The sequence below is a fragment of the Chrysemys picta genome, chromosome 15, assembly GCF_011386835.1.
Source record: "Chrysemys picta bellii isolate R12L10 chromosome 15, ASM1138683v2, whole genome shotgun sequence".
Classification (NCBI taxonomy): domain Eukaryota; kingdom Metazoa; phylum Chordata; order Testudines; family Emydidae; genus Chrysemys; species Chrysemys picta.
Window position 1 is genome coordinate 6,549,514 of NC_088805.1, and position 17,929 is coordinate 6,567,442.

The following is a 17,929-nucleotide window of genomic DNA, read 5'->3' on the forward strand; positions in this document are numbered from 1 at the left end:
AGCACTGCTGCATTTGCCCTTCCTGCGTCTGTCGTTCCTGCTGCAGTGATGTATTTCCCCCCTGCTCCGTGGATGGCCAGATGTACTGTAATAGCTCCTGTGAGCCCCAGGCATGGACCAGTCACAGGCACTGCACAAAGTCACTAGGCAGAAACCACTGAACGTTTTATTTTGTAACCCTTCCATAAAGCATGTGAGCCTAACCTCGGTTTCCAGAGACTAAGAGGGTACGTAGCGAGGCCACTGGAGCACTGATAAGTCTTTCCAAGTTGCACTGAAACGGTCATTTCACAGAATTGCTTTATTGTGCCATGAATAATGATCACTTGTCGTACAGGGGGAAGGCTAAAAAACCTGCCCATAACCCCCCTTTCTGTGCAGCTGCAAAATGCCACTTACGGCAGCAGGGATTTAAACTGATCCCCATTTAAAATGTAATGCAAAGCCTTCCTCTGAAAACCAATCTTTCTTTAATTAACAAAACAGTCCCGGTTCTAAATCTAAATGATCCCTTTCCTTAAAATAATCAATTGGAAGTTAATACTGGCAGTGGAGTCCCAGTGACGAAGTCCCGGCAGCCCCGGGTTGACCTCTCATTTGGCTGGGTAGCCCCTGGGCCAGAGGATGTCTAAACCGAGCAGCAATGTAGCCTCACCTCCTGCCGCTCCAGTTTCCTTTCCTGGGGCGGCAGGGTCATGGGAACCTTAGTGTACAGGATCGAAAGCACGCGCCCTCCAGGTGGGAAGTTCCAATTGTCATAATGCCTTCAGGGTAGAGAAATGGATACGTGTCCAGAGCTGTGCTCGCCAGGAAGGGAGCTCCGTCTCCCTCCCCTCCTGGTGGCGTGTCCTTCAGTGATTCACTGGGAATAGAACTGGCCCAGCCAGCGAATGTGGAAAGTCTCATGCCAGTTGCTCTCCTGCATCTGGCCATCCCACTGTCGCCTCTTGCCCCTTCGCTATCAGCAGGTTGGTCCAAGCCCTGCAGGCTCGTCACCCCGCTCCCACCATTCTCGCCAGAGGTGCTAAGAGACAAGATGGCGTCTGGCGGCGATGCCGTCAGGGGGCGGGGAGCTGGATCACCTTGAACTCCGTCAGCAACGCTACCGTGAGGAAGGCCAGGTAGTAGAGGAGGAGGCAGACCCCGTACCCTCGGCCCAGCTGGAAGCACTGAGCCGGCACTGATATGAAGGAAAAGACCAGACTCAGCCCCAGTGCTCCAGCCAGAATCCAGACCAGAAGACCATCCAGTTCCAGCTGAGAAGGGAAAGGGGAGAGTTAATTCTTGGTGCCACGTGGTTACTTCAGGGGCCAATGCATCAGCACTCTGGGTTTCTATACCTCCAGCCAACCTTGTATAGCCAGGAGCCACCTGCCAGAAATAGGTGCCCTCCTGAGACTCCAAGAACGGGGGTTCCCGAAGTAAATCCTAAAAGGGCCAGGATAATCCTTGTCTCCAATGAGGGGCCCACCGCTCTATCTGTGGAAATGGTCTCTCCCTCCTCTCAGCTGTGTCTCCACGCACAGCTCCCACTGTAAAGCGATGGGCGTTCACCCCCAGCGTACGGCTACAGGGGGGAAATTCAAAGCAACCGTTTACCAGCACAGTAGTGGAAGCTGTACCATGGACATTGGTTGTTTAAGCCAGTGCATCATCTAACCCTGCTCAGAGCAGGCGAGAAAAAGCAAGACAAGCCAACCCCCCGGAGCCCAGGAGGAGCACGAGAGACAGCCCTACCTTTACTGCCAGCTGGCTGCTTGTCATCTGCAGCAAACAGCCCAGTCCCACTCCCACCAGCATATCTGCGGCCAGGCTCAGGGGAAAAAAACCCTGCAGGAAATGGAACTAGCCACTAGGGGGCAAAAGTGGGCCAACAAACAGCTGGATTGTCTGGGGAGACATGGGCTTGACCAGTCTAACCTGGCGAAGGAGGGAAGGAACAGACAGCTGAGGCCTGTCCGCCCTGATTCCCTGGAGAAAGGGCTTGTTTCCCCCCCAGAGTCCTACAATCCAGGGCCTGCAAATGGCTGAGACCTGGCTACCGGCCGGCCGCCCCCCAGCTCTCAACTGCTACCATGATGGGGGACCCTACAACTTCCTGAGAGATGAACGGAGCAGGAGTAAAAAAGGGCACCTCTAGTGCTGGGTCCAGATGGCTCCTCCTGGGGCACACGTTCCTCCCCTAGGCAAATGGGCTCTGTTCAGCCTAGCTTTCCTTTCCTAGCCAGAATCCCTGATCGCCTCGTGGAAGGCTGCCAGCAAAAGCAGGTGCTGAATGGATCTCTTTCAACACAGCCGGGGGAAACCTAGGGCCTGGGTGCCAGGAACTCCTGGGGTCTAATCCTGCCCTTGGCACTAATTTGCCATGTGGCTTGGGCCAAGTCACAATCTCTCTCTTTCCTCTTTTCCACCCTCCCCCACCCCATTTTCCCATCTGTGCAGTATGGCCACTGCTGCCTACCGGCCATGGATACCGCGAGGGTTAACGGTCTGCGTGGCACACGGGAAACCTGAAGTTCTAAGTCCGACTTAATTTGTGATTGACGATTGGCTCAGTTTGTGACTGTTGGGCAGGGATGGCGGGTGGGTCACTGCACTAAAAATCAAAGCTAAGCCCATGCTAACACCAGGCAGAGTCCATGTAAGTTTCCTCGGCACAGCTCTGCCAACGTGCCTCAATCATACATCCTCCTCCCCACCCCCCCCAAGGCTCCTTCCTAATCTAGTCTTCACTCTGGCAACAGAGGGCTCGTGCACCCAGCCACCCTACCCGCAATCACACCTCCTGTGAGGGGTCCTGGACCAACTGCAGTTGCATAGGACTTCTATACGTGTCAGCATGCAGAGCTACACGCTCCTAAGAGACGAGTGTGGGGTCTGCACCAGTCTGTGATCCTGACCCCTGTAGCCACACAGCTAGATGGAAATAACAGGGAGCTGTAAACTGTTGTGCAGAGGAAAATCCCTGGGCACAAGTTTAATAACACCTAGCTGTTATCCGCTCTTAAAGCGCTTTGCAGTATTGTTATCCCGTTTTACAGATGGGGAAATAGAGGCACGGAGACTTGCCCAAAGTCACCCAGCAGGTCAGTGACAGAACTGTGAACAGAACCCGGGACTGCTGTGGCCCAGTCCAGAGCTCTATCCACTAGGCCATGCTACCTGATTTAGCAATTGCCCAAAGGAGCCCAAGCTTGAAAGGATACTGAAGATGATGCCCCCAAAGCAAGCGGAGAAGGCCATGCGGGGGTATCCGTGCCGCGCCATGGTGAGGTCCGAGAAAGTGTCTGCAAAGGAAGAACAACGAACGTCGTCTGCATGCGCCAGTGGTGCAGACAGCAACCTCTAAGCTCATGAGACCCAGCGCGAGGAAGGCTCCATCTCTAGAGCTGGGCTTCTTTTGAGGTGTCCCTAAGTGGGATTTGGATGCTGCATGGATGCTTTTGTGGTGGAGGACTGGCTCCCTCCTCGGCCATGCAGTCCCAGCCATGCTGCACAGAGGACGGTGTGTATCCAAACCCTGACTCTCGTGCATGAGTTGGCACAGCCTGCTGGGAATGAAGCCCTGGCACCTCCGTGGAGACAAGCGGAGGACACAGGCTAAGTGGTCTGTAGCACTGGAAGCTGCTTCCCTGCTGTAACCTCCTGCTGGAAATGCCACCACGTAGCTACCACCATCAAGAGCAGCGAGATCAATACAGTGGCAAAGTCCTGGATTTCCCAATACATGGCAGCCTTCATACCCTGCAGCATATGCGCTCCGGGGAATCGGTGGTGGGACCGAAGGGGACGTGCTCTATTAAGGATGCCACGGGTGTGCAAATCAGCTGGCGGCTGCTCTTGGTGGAACGGCGGCGATGGAAGATACAAAGATACTGCCACTGGGAGGCATGAACTCCAAGCTTCACCCACCATGTCCTCCTGCTGGAGAACAGAGGGGCACGCGTCCTCCCCCCACACCAGCTGCCAAGGTCACTGTGCCGGGGTTTGGACACAGCTGACTACATGTTGGACCCAGATTAAAGTCCCTGCTGCTTGGCCTGCCTCTGGCTCCAGAGCCAGCAAATGCCGGCCAGGACCAGCCAGCCTGTGCTGGGAAATCTGCCGCGCGCCTGGATCCGCTCACCGCCGATGCTGTTCCCCCAGGCCAGCAGCGTCAGGCCCAGCACGGTGTTGCTCAGCTGGAAGACCACGCCTAAGGTCCGCAGGATGTTGACCACCTCGGTGGCGACTGCGTTAATCCACAGGGCGCTGGCCAAGAAACCCAGGAAGGCGAACACCTGCCAGGAGAGAGCAAGAGCAGGGCCACACTGTGAGATCAGTGCCTCCAGGCTGTGTGGAAAATCTTCTGGGGCAGCTCTGTAATGTCCTCCTCACCCCAGCCCTGGGGCATAGCCTGGCTCCCTCCCTCCCTCTCTCAAGGGGCAGTTCACCAGCTAGCATTGCCTCGCAGTTAGGGTGGGGTCCCGTCCCAGCCTGGCTTTCTCCTCAGGCAGCCAGAACATGAGCCAGGCCCCAGGCACTCGATGGCCTGTGGCTCTTCCCCGACATGGGCTGGGTGGAGAGGGGCAGATGGGCCGGGGTGGGGTCCTCGTGGCCACAGAGCTGAAGGGTGGGGAGGAGCCCTGTGGCCATAGACCTGAAGGGAGGGGAGGAGTCCCCCTCGACCACAGAGCGGACGGGCAGGGAGCGGCGGATGGAGGCTGTGATGCCAGGGGTCCTTACGCAGTGATACTTGGGCGGCTCCTCGTTCTTTGTAGTGCAGAAGACAATAGCAGCCAGGAAAGCACCAATCAGGATTCCCAGGCCCCAGACTGGGAAGACCCCCTGGATTTTATACAGCCCATCTGCACGGGGGGTGGGGAGGGAGAGAGAAAGCCACGGTGAGGATCAGCACGTCCCGGTGCTGGGAAAGCCTGATGCCCACGTGGGCAAAGTGGGCACCCACTGCCCCTCAGACCACGGAGGGACCCACCAGGAACCCATGGAAGAAAGCGGGTCTCGGTCCTCAATGGAGCTCAAGGATGGGCTGCCCGGGGGCTCCAAGCCCCCGAACCTGTGGCTGGTCAGGATCCTTCGTACAAGTTAAATTAGCCTAAGAACTTGTTCTGGCCCCCGAGGGGCAATTCTGCTGGTGAGGACTGCCAGAGCACAGTGCACGCCGCACTCACCGCCCCTCTTCCCCCAACACCGCCTGCAGGGGTGGGGGGGTCAGAGCAGCTGCAGCAAAGCCAAATATACCAGTGTACAGCAGCTGAGGATTCCCCCCCCCAGCACTGAAATGCAGCCACCTCTGGGTGGGGGGGGGGAGGGGAGAGGAACAGTGCTGATAGAAACAGTGCACAACTATACGAGAGGTTTTAGCCCAAGATGTCCCCAATCATCTTGATTTTTTTTTTTTTCCCCTACCCCAGCAGAGCTAACAGTGTCTCTGCTCTCCTGGCAGCCCCCAGCACAATGCTCAGTTCCTCTAGCTCACAGCCGAGAGAGGCCGAGCGGCACCCAGCAGAAGCTGGGACTCAAGAGGTTTTGTCACTGATCTGACCCATCTTCCTCCTGCTCGCCCCGTCCCCACCAGAGGGAAGGGAGCCCAGCGGCCTGAGGATCCGTGGAGCAATGCCTAGACTTCCTGAGCGATCGCTCCACGACCTTGGCCCCAGACACGCGGGGCAGCTGCTGAGCTTGTTCCCTTCGATCCCAGCTGCAAAGCCGGGCGAGCTGCACCGCCTACGGCCGTGGGATGCCCGCACACGGGACCAGGGCTCTGCCAAGGGGGTACTGCTGGGAGCACGCCAGGTTCTTACAGGCACCAGATTTCAGCGTGAGGATGCAGACCAAGGGGCTGGTGATCAGGTGCAGGCAGTTGAGAGGTCTCTTCCAGTTGTGGTCCTCCTGATCGGGATCCACCACAGGCACCGTGAGCAGCATCACGAACTCCACCGGCATCTGGGAAGAGACCGCCCCCAAGGAGGCAGCTTATATGGGGTTCAACTTGCAGGTGGGCTTTAGAGAGCAGCCTTCTTCACGCGGACCCCAGCCTCGCAGAACTCCCACTCTCCAAAGCCAGAGGTTTGTGGGGAGAGTTCTCGTGTGGCCCCAGCAGATCCCCACAGAAACACTGGCCAACGTTTTCAAAGGCTGATCCCTGCCGGCCTGGTGCTGGCCTGTCCTCAGAGCCCTCCCTTTTTGAAAACAGGCCATTTACGGAGGTGCCCAACCATGGCTTTGGGCTGCGTCCCTTTACGTACCCAAGTTTCACTGTTTAGGCTGCGACTTCTGCACTTGGCTTTCCCCTGCCTGGAGAGTTCTCTCAGCTAAGAAGTTTGAAAAGCTCAGTGCAGCCCTGGGGGACCCAGCCACGCTCCTGGAGAGTGACCCGGACACTTTGCCGGTGGATGCGGGGTGAGGCCTTAGAAAGCGACTGGTGGATGATGGGAGCCAGGAGCCTTCACTTCTATCCCCAGTTCACATCCAGGCCAGCTCTGAGAGATTTGCCTACTGGACCAGCAACCCTACGTTCATGTCCAGCAGATACAGGGCACGCTGCTCCGGGGATGCATCGTAGCAGGCTCCTGACAGCTCAGCCAGATCGCTCGAGCGTGCAACCTTCATGAACTGCACTCTGAGAGGTTGGTCCCCAACCTGTGCTGAAGGGAGACCTAGGATGATTCTCTACCCCCATTGGGAGTGGGCTGGCAGAACGAGAGAGGGGACCTGTCTGTATCAGCAGCAAGGATGTTCTGTTTCCTGGGTGTCCCATGTCTACGGCACGCCCCAGATTGCACCCCAAACCCAGCTTCCCGCCCCACGCGCTAGAGGAGTAACAAGGGGCTGCGACCAAGGCACCTTGAAAACCTTGAGGAATCTCCAGTAGCAGGATTTCCTCCTCCACTTCCTGCGATCCAGAGGGTTCACGGACTTGGTCAGGATCTGTAGAGTCCCCTCCGCGGAGGGGAGCAGGGGCCGGTATTCCTCCTCTGCAAGAGAGGCACAAAGACTGAGCTGGGCTGGGTTTCTTAAGCTTCACAGACTAGAAGGACCCTGCTGGAGCTACTCCCTACGTCCCTGGGAGTCTCTTCTTCTGCCCAAGGTTTGCCAAGGGGATCGGTGCATGATCAGCCCCTTTGGGGACATGGGGGTACGTGCTCGTTCCTCAGCCCAGCTCTGGGCTGACACTCAAGGAAAATCCATTCTCCCTGTTCACCGAGCCCCAGGCTTCCCCCTGACTGAGCACAAGCACGGCTAACCAGGGAGCCACTGAAGTAGCGCAGATGCTCATGGCCCACTCGGCCTACTCATGACGATGGAGGTGGACAATGCTGAGCATGTCCCGGTTGGCCCCAGCTAGCCAGGGAAAGACCTACCGTACTCCTCACTGTGAACGCTGGAGGAGAGGGAATCCTCATCTTCCGGGTCGGACGCACGATCTGGAGGAGACGAGAGAAGGGGGAGGTGGGTATGTTGAAGAAGCTCGAGACTGTGAAGGGTTTGTGGGGACCCAAGAGGCCTGGTGGCTCCCCTGCATGGAAGCTCCCTTACCTGGCTGGCCGGAGCCGGCAGGGGACAACCCTTCCCCACGCTGCCTCCTGTGAATCCAGGTGCAGATCACGACTGTCAGAACGTAGAAGATGTACAGCCCGAGGTAGCCTGGCCAGAGAGGGGGAAATAGCTTCACACTCAACCTCCCCCGTCCACGCCGCCCCCCTCAGCCACAGGATCTTACCCTCCGCCAGCCGCCCCCTTGCGCTCCCCCTGGTGGTGGTTATTGCCACTGGCTCCCTGCCCCGCCAGATCGGCCTGCTGCAGGCTGGTGACTTACTCAGCGCCCCCGCCAGGGTGATCCTCCGGAAGTACAGCACTGTGAAGGTCAGGAACACCGCCACCATGTAGAAGACGGCATCCCTGAGGAACGGCCTGGAGGCCACCGTGAAGGGCTTGAGCAGGGCGATCCCGCCGGCCACCACCGTGGTCACAAACACGCCCGCGCCTGTGAACGCAAACGGGGCCAAGTCAGCACCGCTGGGCAGTTGGCAGGAGACCCCCTCCCCCCGGCTCCCTGGCACTGAGCCACTGGCCACTTCCTGCTGCACTGGCAAGTCTGCGGGTGGGCAGCTGGAGAATGGAACACACCTGGCATCAAGCCCAGGGCCGAGGGACTGGGTTGCAAAGCCACCGCTGAGTTCCTGCTGCCTTGGGGGACCAGACCCGTCAGAGCAAGGAGCTGACAGGCACTCTGCCCCTACAGCACCTCCTCCTGGCCATGCCCCGCATCAGCACCAACGATTATCTCAGAGGAGGCCACCCCGTCTACTGGAGAGTGGGGCTGGGGGGACGGAAGTCAGGACACCATGCCCAACATGTAAGGATAGTCTATGCCAAGATGCTGGGGGCGAGGGAGAGTTGGTTAGCAAGGCACCATGCCGCAGGCTGGTGCTATGAAACCATCGGGCCTGGAACGGACCCAGGGAGAAAACCCCCCCAGGAAGGAAGCTGAGCCCTGGGCAGTGGAGGGAGGAGACGTGCACGGAGAGGGACTGCCGAGCTGTGGCTGGGCCCGCTGGGGGTCCTTGGGGAGGGGGAGGTGCTGTTCCATACCAAAGAGAGCGCCGATAGCCAGCCCGGCAGTCCGGGGGTCGGAGAACGCCACCACAGCACTGAAGACGTCGGGCGCGCCATTCCCAAAGGCCAGGAAGGTGACGCCATGGAGAGGAGAACGTCAAGGAAGGGCTGACACTTCACCGTCTCTACACTGTTCCCCTCCCTCGCTCCCACCACATGCAGGCAGGCAAGCCAGCCCCAGGCCTGCAGGAGCTCTGTTGCCTGCTCCAGCAATCCAGGACCTTCCCGAGGAATTCCCACTGGGGGAGCACAGCTGAGAGGCAGTCTGATCAAGTGTGCAGCACACTGGACTGGGAATCAGGAGCTCCAGGTTGCACTCCCCACACTGTCACTGGCCTACTGGGTGACCCCGGGCAAGTGACTTCTGTGCCTCAGTTACCTCTTCTGTAAAATGGGGATAATGCTGCGGCCCTCCTTTGGGAAATATGTCTCTGGATGGAAGCTAGTGCAGGGGACCAGAGCGTGACACTGCCACAGCGATCAGAGCCACACGGCCCCTGGCCTGGCTCTACAATAGTGCATGAGAGTCTGGAAAGCGCTGACCTAGCTCTGCTTCCATTGAAGTCCAGGGCAAAACTCCCCCTGGCTTCACCGGGAGCAGAGTTAGTCAGACCAGCACTGAGGGCTTTTGCAAATCCCCTGCCCCCTTACGCTATCTCAGCCGTAGACCTCTGAACTCCTCGCAAAGGAGAGTGAATAGCAGCCAAGACCTCATTGCACCTGGACTCACGGAGGCTCTTTTCCACTCTTACATACCAGCTCTTGGCTCAGAGGTTTGTCCTTGGGCTAGTGGCTGGCTAGCCCAGGTAATGAAGATTAATATTCTAATGGGCTCTCCGCAAACAATCATTTCCACAGCTTGGAAAATGTATCGAATAGCTCTTGGCTTTGGCCAGCTGGCCCCTTCCAGCACAGCCCTGGCACGAATGCCCCCCTCGCCCATAACTCAGCAGTGCCAGGGCTGGTCTCCCACTACCTCCCGCTCAGTCCATTCCCAGCACGTTTCACTTCCTCAAGAGCTTCCTCCATGGTGGTGGTGTTGCTCTGTGTTTGAAGCTGGTCCTCACTGGCTTCCCCACTCCCCCAGCCCGCAGAAAGATCAGTTCTCCCAACCTCTGTGCCCCGGGAGACAGAAGGATACTGCTACGTTGTGGGCCAGTCTCAGATTGGTGGAGATCGCAGATAAGTTGGGGCAGAAGCTGGAGGGAGAGAAGACACAAGCAGGTACAATCAAATGATTCACAAGTCCTGGAGCCAGCGCGGGGACAATCCAGTCTGCAATTAGCAGCAAGTGAATGCCAAGTCTTGGGCCAGGCAGGCGCTGGTGACCCTGGCTGGAACCAGTGAGATGTAGACAAGGTGCTGTGGAAAGTTCCTGCACCCCACTGCATAGACTTCCCCCCCACACACCCCCATCCCCACTACTCCAGTCCTAGCCTCCCTCCACCCCCAGCTCTGTCGATGCCCCTCAGTCCTAACCTGCAGCCTCCCCTGCATTTTAAGTGCAAACCACCATCCACGAGGGTCCTCCACACAGCCCATCAACCTCATTCGGTTTGTGACTTCTTAGATTAGGAGCCCCCAGCTCTGTAGGTGACTCCTGAGAGAGGAACCGGACGTTGCCAGTAGAGCACAGATCTACCATCCCTCTCTCCGGCAGATGGAGGCGCACCACGAAGGGGGCCGTGCCTGGGGAATGAGGGTTCGAGGCAGTTCTTGCTGTTACGGCATCCAGGGCAGGGGTTACAGGGAATGTAACCACCTGCCGGCCACTAGAACGTGTCAGTTGCTAGCCCTGCTCGGGCTTTGGCCTTGGCTAGACAGAGAAGTGAAGCTGTCCGGGCCGGGGGAGTTCTCTGCCCGCAGCACCCCGCTCCCGCTGGGGAGAGGAACCGGGCCGAGCAGCTACTCACAACTTCTCAGCTGTCACTCCCAGGATGAGGAACAGATACAGCAGCCAGAGCACCTGCAACAAGCCAACGGCGAATTAGCCAAGGGCAGGACGGGGGACGGGGGCAAAGATGAAACCCAGGGACTTCTGGGTAATCCTCCTCCTCCCCCCCCCCCCCAAAAAAAAAAAAAAACAGCAGCGGGAGAAAAGGGGCATGGAGAAGCTGCTACTGTTTGGCACTTAGCTGGACCCAGCACTTTCGGAGCCTCTCCTTGTGCCTCTCCCTGCTCCCCCTGGGTGGCCATAGGGCGAGGGGCCAGGTCACACCATGGTGTGTAATGCTCTGTCTGTAACACTCGCCACCGCCTTGCCAGTCGGTGAGTCACTTCCTCCCTCCAGATCTCCCTTCACAACCCTCCCTCAATCCCTCCCTGCAGGGCCTCCCCGCCCGATGATCCTTACGTATAAGGTCACCACCAGCGGCAGCAGCCCCAAGGGGAAGACGCAGAAGACCCCGTTCAGGTAGTTGAGGAAGCCGCTGTCCATTTGGCAGTCCGGGTTGGTCTGGATGAAGTGGCACCACTTGGAGCTGTTCTGGGTCCGTACTTCCCAGCACTGCCAAGAGAGGAGGAGTCACAAGCCAAGCGCCAGCAACACGCCCTGGAAAGCCAGGGTGCAGCTACGGCCTACCCTGAAAAGCAGGCTGGCAGGCCGCCTGGGCACTCTGAGCTGGTAGGTAAATGGCTGCAGGATGGTGTTTGTTGCATTACACTTAGAATCCTAGAATCTCAGGGTTGGAAGGGACCTCAGGAGGTATCTAGTCCAACCCCCTGCTCAACGCAGGACCAACCCCCAACTAAATCATCCCAGCCAGGGCTTTGTCAAGCCTGACCTTAAAAACCTCTAAGGAAGGAGATTCCACCACTTATTAAGAGGCAGCATGGCCTAGTGGGTAGGGCACTGGCTTGCAGCTCAGGAGACTTCCTGTCTCTGACTCTAACCTGCTAGGTGACTTTGGGCAAGTCACTTCCTCTTTCTAGGCCTCAGTTTCAGGCTCCAGCATTTGTCTAATGCTGGCCAGAGCATGGGGTGGAAACCCCTAATTAAAACCCCACTTCTCCCATCCTTGCTGCCGCCTGTGGAGCTGCACCTCTATGGAGAATTACAGGTCCCCTTTTTGCCCCTTTGGTTCGGCCTAGCTCCAGCGAAGGCACAGCCCGTGAGAACACTTCACCGGCAGCAGGGATCGAACTGGGGACCTCTGAATCTTAGCAGCAGCAGAGGCTCATTGGTTATGATTTGTTATTTGTATTATGATAGTGCCTAGGAGCTATCCGAGTCATGGATCAGGACTCCCTTGCTCTAGGTGCTGTACAAACACAGAAAGGAAAGACACGCCCGGTAGGGGGACAGAGCACCACCCTGAGTGGGTGTTGGTCATATACGCCAGAGAAAGGAGCCAGGTCTGTAACTAGGCGAGGGGGGCAACTGAGCTGCAGTCGGGTTCCCTGACATCATGGTATTTCTAGGGCAGACTGGTCCTCGTGAGAATTTTTCACCCTCTGAGCCCTTGTCTGGGTGGAGGAATTTCTTAAATTCTTCCAGCACTGGCTCATGGGATTATTTTACACACTCTCTCTCTGAAGGTCCGTTGTGCCAGCCAGAACACATTGAGTAACTCTGGGGCAGCCCTTTGGGCAGGGCGTGCTCCCCCCTCTTCGCACACCAGTGGAGAGTGTGAGCAGGGGGAATGCTGGGGCGGTTTTGCCTAGCCTGGAGCACGCAATGCCCCTTTGGGAGATGATGTGCGACTGAGGGGAAGCCAGGACTTTGGCATTGCGACATGAGTGCAGCCTGCCCGGCTGCTGGGGTGTTAACCACTGTGCCGCCTAGAGACCTGCTGGGTTAGAAAGTCCTCAGTGGAGACAGGATCATCCAGGCACAGCTGTGCTGAGAGCCTGCATCCAGCCAGAAATTCCAGCCCAAAGATCAAGGTGACCAGGGGCGTTAACCTCCCAGCCTCGTTATTCACCATTTAAATACAATGCCGGCATCGTTAATCATCTGATCCCAACTCAGAAACACCCAGCTACTGTGCCCGGTTGGGCAGGCCCAGCACTGCCTGGCCTGACTGCATTCCCACACGCGCGGGGAGCAGCCAGTCACATCGGTTTGATTCATCTATAATTTACAGGCTTGCTGCAGTCCTGAGGAGTGAGGGCAGAAACAACGCCACCGGGTTCAGTCAGAACGGGGCAGAAGGCCTACAACTGACAGCTGGCCTCCACTAGAAAATCAGATCGACCCAGCTACGTCGCTTGGGGGAGGAGGGGGTTCACACCCCTGAGTGATGTAGTTACATTGACCTAACCTTCGGGGTAAGCAGTGTTAAGTTGGCAGAAGAATTCTTTCATGGACCTAGCTACCGCCTCCAGGGGAGGTGGATTAACTCCAGGGAGCACCCCTCCCTTCTGGGCAGGGACTGTACAGGGAAGTGCTGCAGCTGTAGCCTTTCAAATGTACACAAGCCCTGAGGCACAGAGAGGGGAGCTGTCTTGCCTAAGGTCACCCAGCGGGTCAGAGGCAGGAATAGAACCCAGCTCTCCCGCCTCACAGCCTTCTATCCACTCGACCACCCTGCAGCGAGGTCAACCCCGCTGGGCCTTGAACCCCTGCTTTTATAGCTTCAAACCTTACGTTGGGCCCTGTAAGCCATCCTCCGTGGCTTTATAGAGCTGCATGAAGCTTGGTGTCTTTGGTCTGAAAATGTCATCGCAGGGGGAAGTCGGGAAGACTAAAGAAAGTATACGCCTGGTCCACTCTGCCTCAGGCCCGTCACCACAAAGGAAGAACTACACTGATCTGTGTTCAGCTGCTGCGTTAGCTGCTCTGGGGAGGGAAGGCTGCCTGCAGTCAGTCAATCTGAGCTTGTGCTAGATGCTAACGAACTGAACCAAACGGGACAGCCCAAAGTAACTGTCCCATAAGTCTGTGGATGCTGCTGGCATCCTTTCCCAGTCCTTCCTCAGCAGAGAGGTCAGGATGAATGCACATCTCTCGCTCTGCTCCCCAAGGACAGTTTCTGCTGTGGATCTTCCAAAACCAGCCGGAGGCATCAGCTGTAAGGTGCTGGATGGGTTTCCAGCCATGTGCTCGGCCAGCAAGGCCAAGAGTTGGTGGAGCACCATCCTGCAACAGCATAGCTTTTAAAAAGGGCCGTGGTCTTGCAAATCCGGAGAGCTAGACTTGGCTCTGTGCTTTCCGGTGGCATAAAGCATCTGTCTTGGGCCTGGCCCTGGCTTGAGATAAGAAACTTTAATCCCATCAGTCTGATTACTATCTTCCTTCCATGTTAACGCCCTAGAGATTACAGAAGTGGGTGTTCTAGGAACCCCCAGCTATAGAAACTAATGCTCCAACCCTCCCAAAGCAGCATGTAACCCCAGCCTTTACAATTGCTTTTTACTACTTGCTAAAGGACCCCGGTTCTCCTCTCGTGCTCATAGGGCTTTAGCAATTTCAGAGGATTCGCTTATGATTTATATCATCAGATGAGTGAAGACTCATGGGTGTTAAAGTTGATACTGTCCAATGGCTCAGACCCAAGATTAGAATACAGCTCTTTAGGTTCCATAGCTAATATCTGACTCCTGCCCTATGTCCTGCATCCACACACTATCTCACTCACTGCGTCACAGCACCTCCCACAGTGTCTTAAATGTATACAAAGTTATAAGAACCATCAAATGTTGATGTTATCAGGTTCACTTATTTCTTTCAAGCTGGCTGGATCTTTAAAGGGGGCTGGCTCAAATTAACTCAACTTTGGCCCACTAATGCTACCCTGGATCCCACCTGAGCCAGCAATTTTCAAGACAATCCAAGTCTGCATGTGGATTTTAGCACATTTGGAAAAATCATGTGCTTGACAGAAAGCTAGTCTTAACTCCCCCGGCCTGCCTGATACCGAAGGAACAGGTCCTTTCCACTTACCACCAGTTTCAGAGCAACTTCCTGACAAAAAACACATGGAAAGACTCTGTGGCAAAAGTCCGTGGTTTGCCAAACAAGCATAACAAAATACAGGATCAGCAAATCTCTGCAACAGCTAGCCTTGGACCAGTGAGGGGGAGGACCTCCAGCCAAGGGCGGGGCTGGATACACAGCCCCTAGAGGCCTAGACTATCTGCCCCAGCACCAGCCAGCCTGGGGAATTCATAACCCTGTAATTCATGGAGATGTTGTCCTACGACCAGGTCAATGATGGCTAACGCCAGAGCATTAATGTGCTGTTGGGAAGCAATTGCATTGCTCCCCCACAGCCATTTCCTCTCGTTAACGCTCTACTCCATGGCATCATTTACACCACACGCTAACAAATCGGACGGTACATGGAACTTCTGCTGGGCTGGCTGTTCCCTGGGTCTGACATCCACATGGTGACTCAGCAGGATACTGGGAGTGAAGCAAGCAGGACAGGTCAATATGTTAATGAGCTTTGACCAGAGGCAGCTTTCTTCCCTCCAGGCCTCTCCAGAGGGGGGCTGTGGGCAGGGGCAGGTCGCTCACCCGTCCCTTGTATCCTATCACTCATTTATTTACAAGCATGAACACTGACCTCACTTCTCTTCCTAATACAGATGTGACCGGCAGTACCCACTCGGTATCCTGCCGGCTCGCTGGCCCATGGCGACTTGTGGGTAGGGGCCGGCACAAATGCCATCCCCCACTTTTGTCTTGGAACTGCAAATGCTGCCCTCGCTTCCAGCCAATCTCTCCCGGTCTCTGCAATCCACGTGCAGCACGGCTGCTGCTCCAGGATAATAATGCCAGCTCTTCGCTAGTGCTTTCCACCCGTACATCTCAGAGCACTTTACAAATAGGTCAGGTTTTAGAGACCCAGTGAAGACCTGTAACGGTCCCACCCCTATGCTCGGCTGGGGCAATTCCCTCCTCCGGAGGAGACACATTAGGTACCACAGGGAGGGATGTATTAGCCATGCACTAGAAGTTATTCTCAGCTGATGCCAATGTAGTGCTGCTGACTTACACCAGGGAGAATCTAGCCCCCGATCTTTAACCTCCTGAGGACGTTTTCTAGCACTTTTCTAGGGCTCTGTCAATGGGAACTGTCCCTGTACCCAAAGCTCTCAGATACTTACATCTACAGGCCTGTCCTGGTGCTGGGCATACCGGATGCCATCAGCCTCATTCCCGATTTCCAGTTGGGGGGGCATTCGGCTCCCAACACCCCGTGATCCAGAGTCGGCTCCTGAAGCACCAGCCCCGCAGCTCAGCGTCCAAAGCACCCCCAGAATGCAGGAAGCCCTCCAGCTCACAGGCCCTAGGGCCATCCCGAGGCAGTTCACGGTGTCTGGGTTCACTGCACCTTCTTCTCACCCTAAAGCCAGGCCCTTGGATTAGGCACCTCAGCTTCTTTCTGGAGCAGTCGCCTCCAACATCTGTTTCCTTGGGTGTCTAGTTTGCTTGGTCAATTTTGCAATTTCAGCCGTTGATCGAAATAGAGAAGTAACCCACGGGCTAATGAATGTTTTTTACCGCTGCAATGCCTGGGCTTCTGTTACACGCCGCTTCCCGGGCGGAGAGAAAAAGGCAAAGACACTAAAGTAGGCAGAGCTCCTTAACTCCACTTTCAGCATCCACGCAGGAGCCAAAGATGACCGAGTACAAGGAAGTTTTAAAAAAGAAAAAACTACAGTGAAAGTAAAACAGGCAGAGTGTCCTCACCATCCACCCAGCGCCGTCCTGGCCACAGCATGGCACGAAATGCGGCTGGCTCCTGTCTGAACAGCTCCAGGCTCCTTTAAAGTGCCCCCCGGCCCATTCTGCGGTCACAGAGGCCTGGGCTGGGGTAGTGGGGTCACAGCCTGGCTTCCCTGCACTGTCCCTTGTCATTTGAAGTTGGCAGGGACTGAGCTTCGGCACCTGTGCAGCACAGGTGAGTGGTGACCGGGCTGGGGGTTTATATACAGGACGCCTCGGGGAAGCGAAGGGTTGCAAAGACAAATCTGGCCCTTCCAGCTGGGAAGGTGTCATCAAAGCCTCTGGCCTCTTCTGCCTGCCCAGGGCTTGCAAAACACCAGCCTCAGCACGCCGGGGAGTAAACAGGGCTGGGGGGCCCGGCGGTTCTCCCAACCGTGACCCCAGGCGCCCGCGCTTCAGGATAAAACCTGGACATTGCAAAAGCTGAACCGGGCCACCCCTGAGCTCACTGGCTTTGGCCCCGGGGGAGCGCGGGCGCGTTTAATCCACGCCATAAACTTTCCCAATACGAACCCCCGGGACCGGGGCGAGCCGCGCTGCCCCAGCCCTCCCCGCGAGGAACTTCGCTTCCCCCCGCAGAGGCGGCTCCAGCGCCCAGCTCCGGGCTGAATGGCGATACGCGCCCGCTGGCTTCCTGCACGGGGCTGGGCCGGGCTAATGTGTGGCCGGGCTGTCGATTCCCACAGAGCAAACAGGCAGCCACCCCCCTCCACCTCTTTCCTCGTCAGACACACACAGGGCCAGCCTCTCTTAAAGGGACAAGCTCCTCTTTTCTCTTGGTCCCCCTCCCCGCTGCCCCCCACCCACACAGATCTCCCCAAAAACTGTGAACAGAAATGGTTGGGGGGGGTCATGCATCTGGAGTTTAATAACTTTCCTCTTTTCGCCTCCCCCTATTCCTCTTCTAATAATAATCCCCTTAGCCATCTCAGCCTGCTTTACAAAGGTCTCAACACCCTCCTCCTGTTCATGGGGAAACGGAGGCACGGAGCGGGGAACTGATGCCAGCAGGTAGGCAGCCAGTGACAGAGCTAGGGATGGCATTTGAGCTGACTGGAGATGGACGGGGAACGGTTTCCCCATTCAGTAACATTTTTGAGATTTTTGGACATTTTTCCCATCCCAACGTGGAATGAAATATCTAAATTTTGAAAATGTTCATAGGCTGAAAATCCCTCCAAAAGTTGGTTCAGGTCAATCCCAACCTTTTATTTTGATTTCAACCATGGTTGGTTGGTTGTTTGAAAGTACTATCATTCGTTTACATTTTGAATCAGAAAGTTGTTTCAAACTGGAAAACTGAAAAATGTCATGTAGAAAATGTTGAAACGGGACCTTCCAATGATTTTGAAGCTTTTTATTTTTCAAACATTCTTCAAGTTGAGAAATTTGTCAGCACTGACCATTGCCTGCGAAAGGTTTTGGTTTTGGCAAACTGGCTTTGCCAATGAAAAATTCCCAACCGGCTCTAGCCCTGAGCTTGCAAATGGCCAATGGGACTGTTCATGTGAGTAGTTAGCGCACTTGCAGGATTGGGGCCTAACCTCCTATACCAGATGTCCCGATCTTATAGGGACAGTCCTGATTTTTGGAGCTTTTTCTTATATGGGCACCCCCCACCCCGTCCCAATTTTT

The 17,929-nt window shown here is 56.2% G+C and overlaps 1 protein-coding gene across 2 annotated transcripts; it reads right to left on the minus strand.

The window, feature by feature from the left end:
- Positions 1-286: 286 nt before the first annotated feature.
- SLC8B1 (solute carrier family 8 member B1) lies at positions 287-15,997 on the minus strand. 2 transcript variants are annotated; one of them, XM_065568276.1, is made up of 15 exons: positions 15,673-15,997; positions 10,973-11,125; positions 10,533-10,585; positions 9,760-9,818; positions 8,596-8,700; positions 7,820-7,987; positions 7,540-7,647; positions 7,365-7,427; positions 6,847-6,977; positions 5,805-5,946; positions 4,726-4,847; positions 4,127-4,280; positions 3,207-3,287; positions 1,738-1,802; positions 287-1,256 (listed from the first exon to the last, which is right to left on the minus strand). In XM_065568276.1, the coding sequence occupies exons 1-15, from the start codon at positions 15,862-15,864 to the stop codon at positions 1,059-1,061; spliced, it is 1,794 nt and encodes a 597-aa protein (XP_065424348.1). In that variant the 5' UTR covers positions 15,865-15,997; the 3' UTR covers positions 287-1,058. The 2 variants fall into 2 exon arrangements, with proteins under 2 accessions (XP_065424348.1, XP_065424349.1); XM_065568277.1 differs by lacking the exon at positions 7,540-7,647.
- Positions 15,998-17,929: the final 1,932 nt, after the last annotated feature.

Bases quoted from the DNA above. Each gene is read 5' to 3' on its own strand.
- SLC8B1 (XM_065568276.1), bottom strand. From the start codon at position 15,864: ATGGCCCTAGGGCCTGTGAGCTGGAGGGCTTCCTGCATTCTGGGGGTG. The intron at 3,288-4,126 runs GTGAGCGGATCC...CTTCCTTTGCAG, and splicing joins CTGGGGGAACAGCATCGGCG to ACACTTTCTCGGACCTCACC. The intron at 1,257-1,737 runs GTAGGGCTGTCT...TTCCCTTCTCAG, and splicing joins GCAGCCAGCTGGCAGTAAAG to CTGGAACTGGATGGTCTTCT.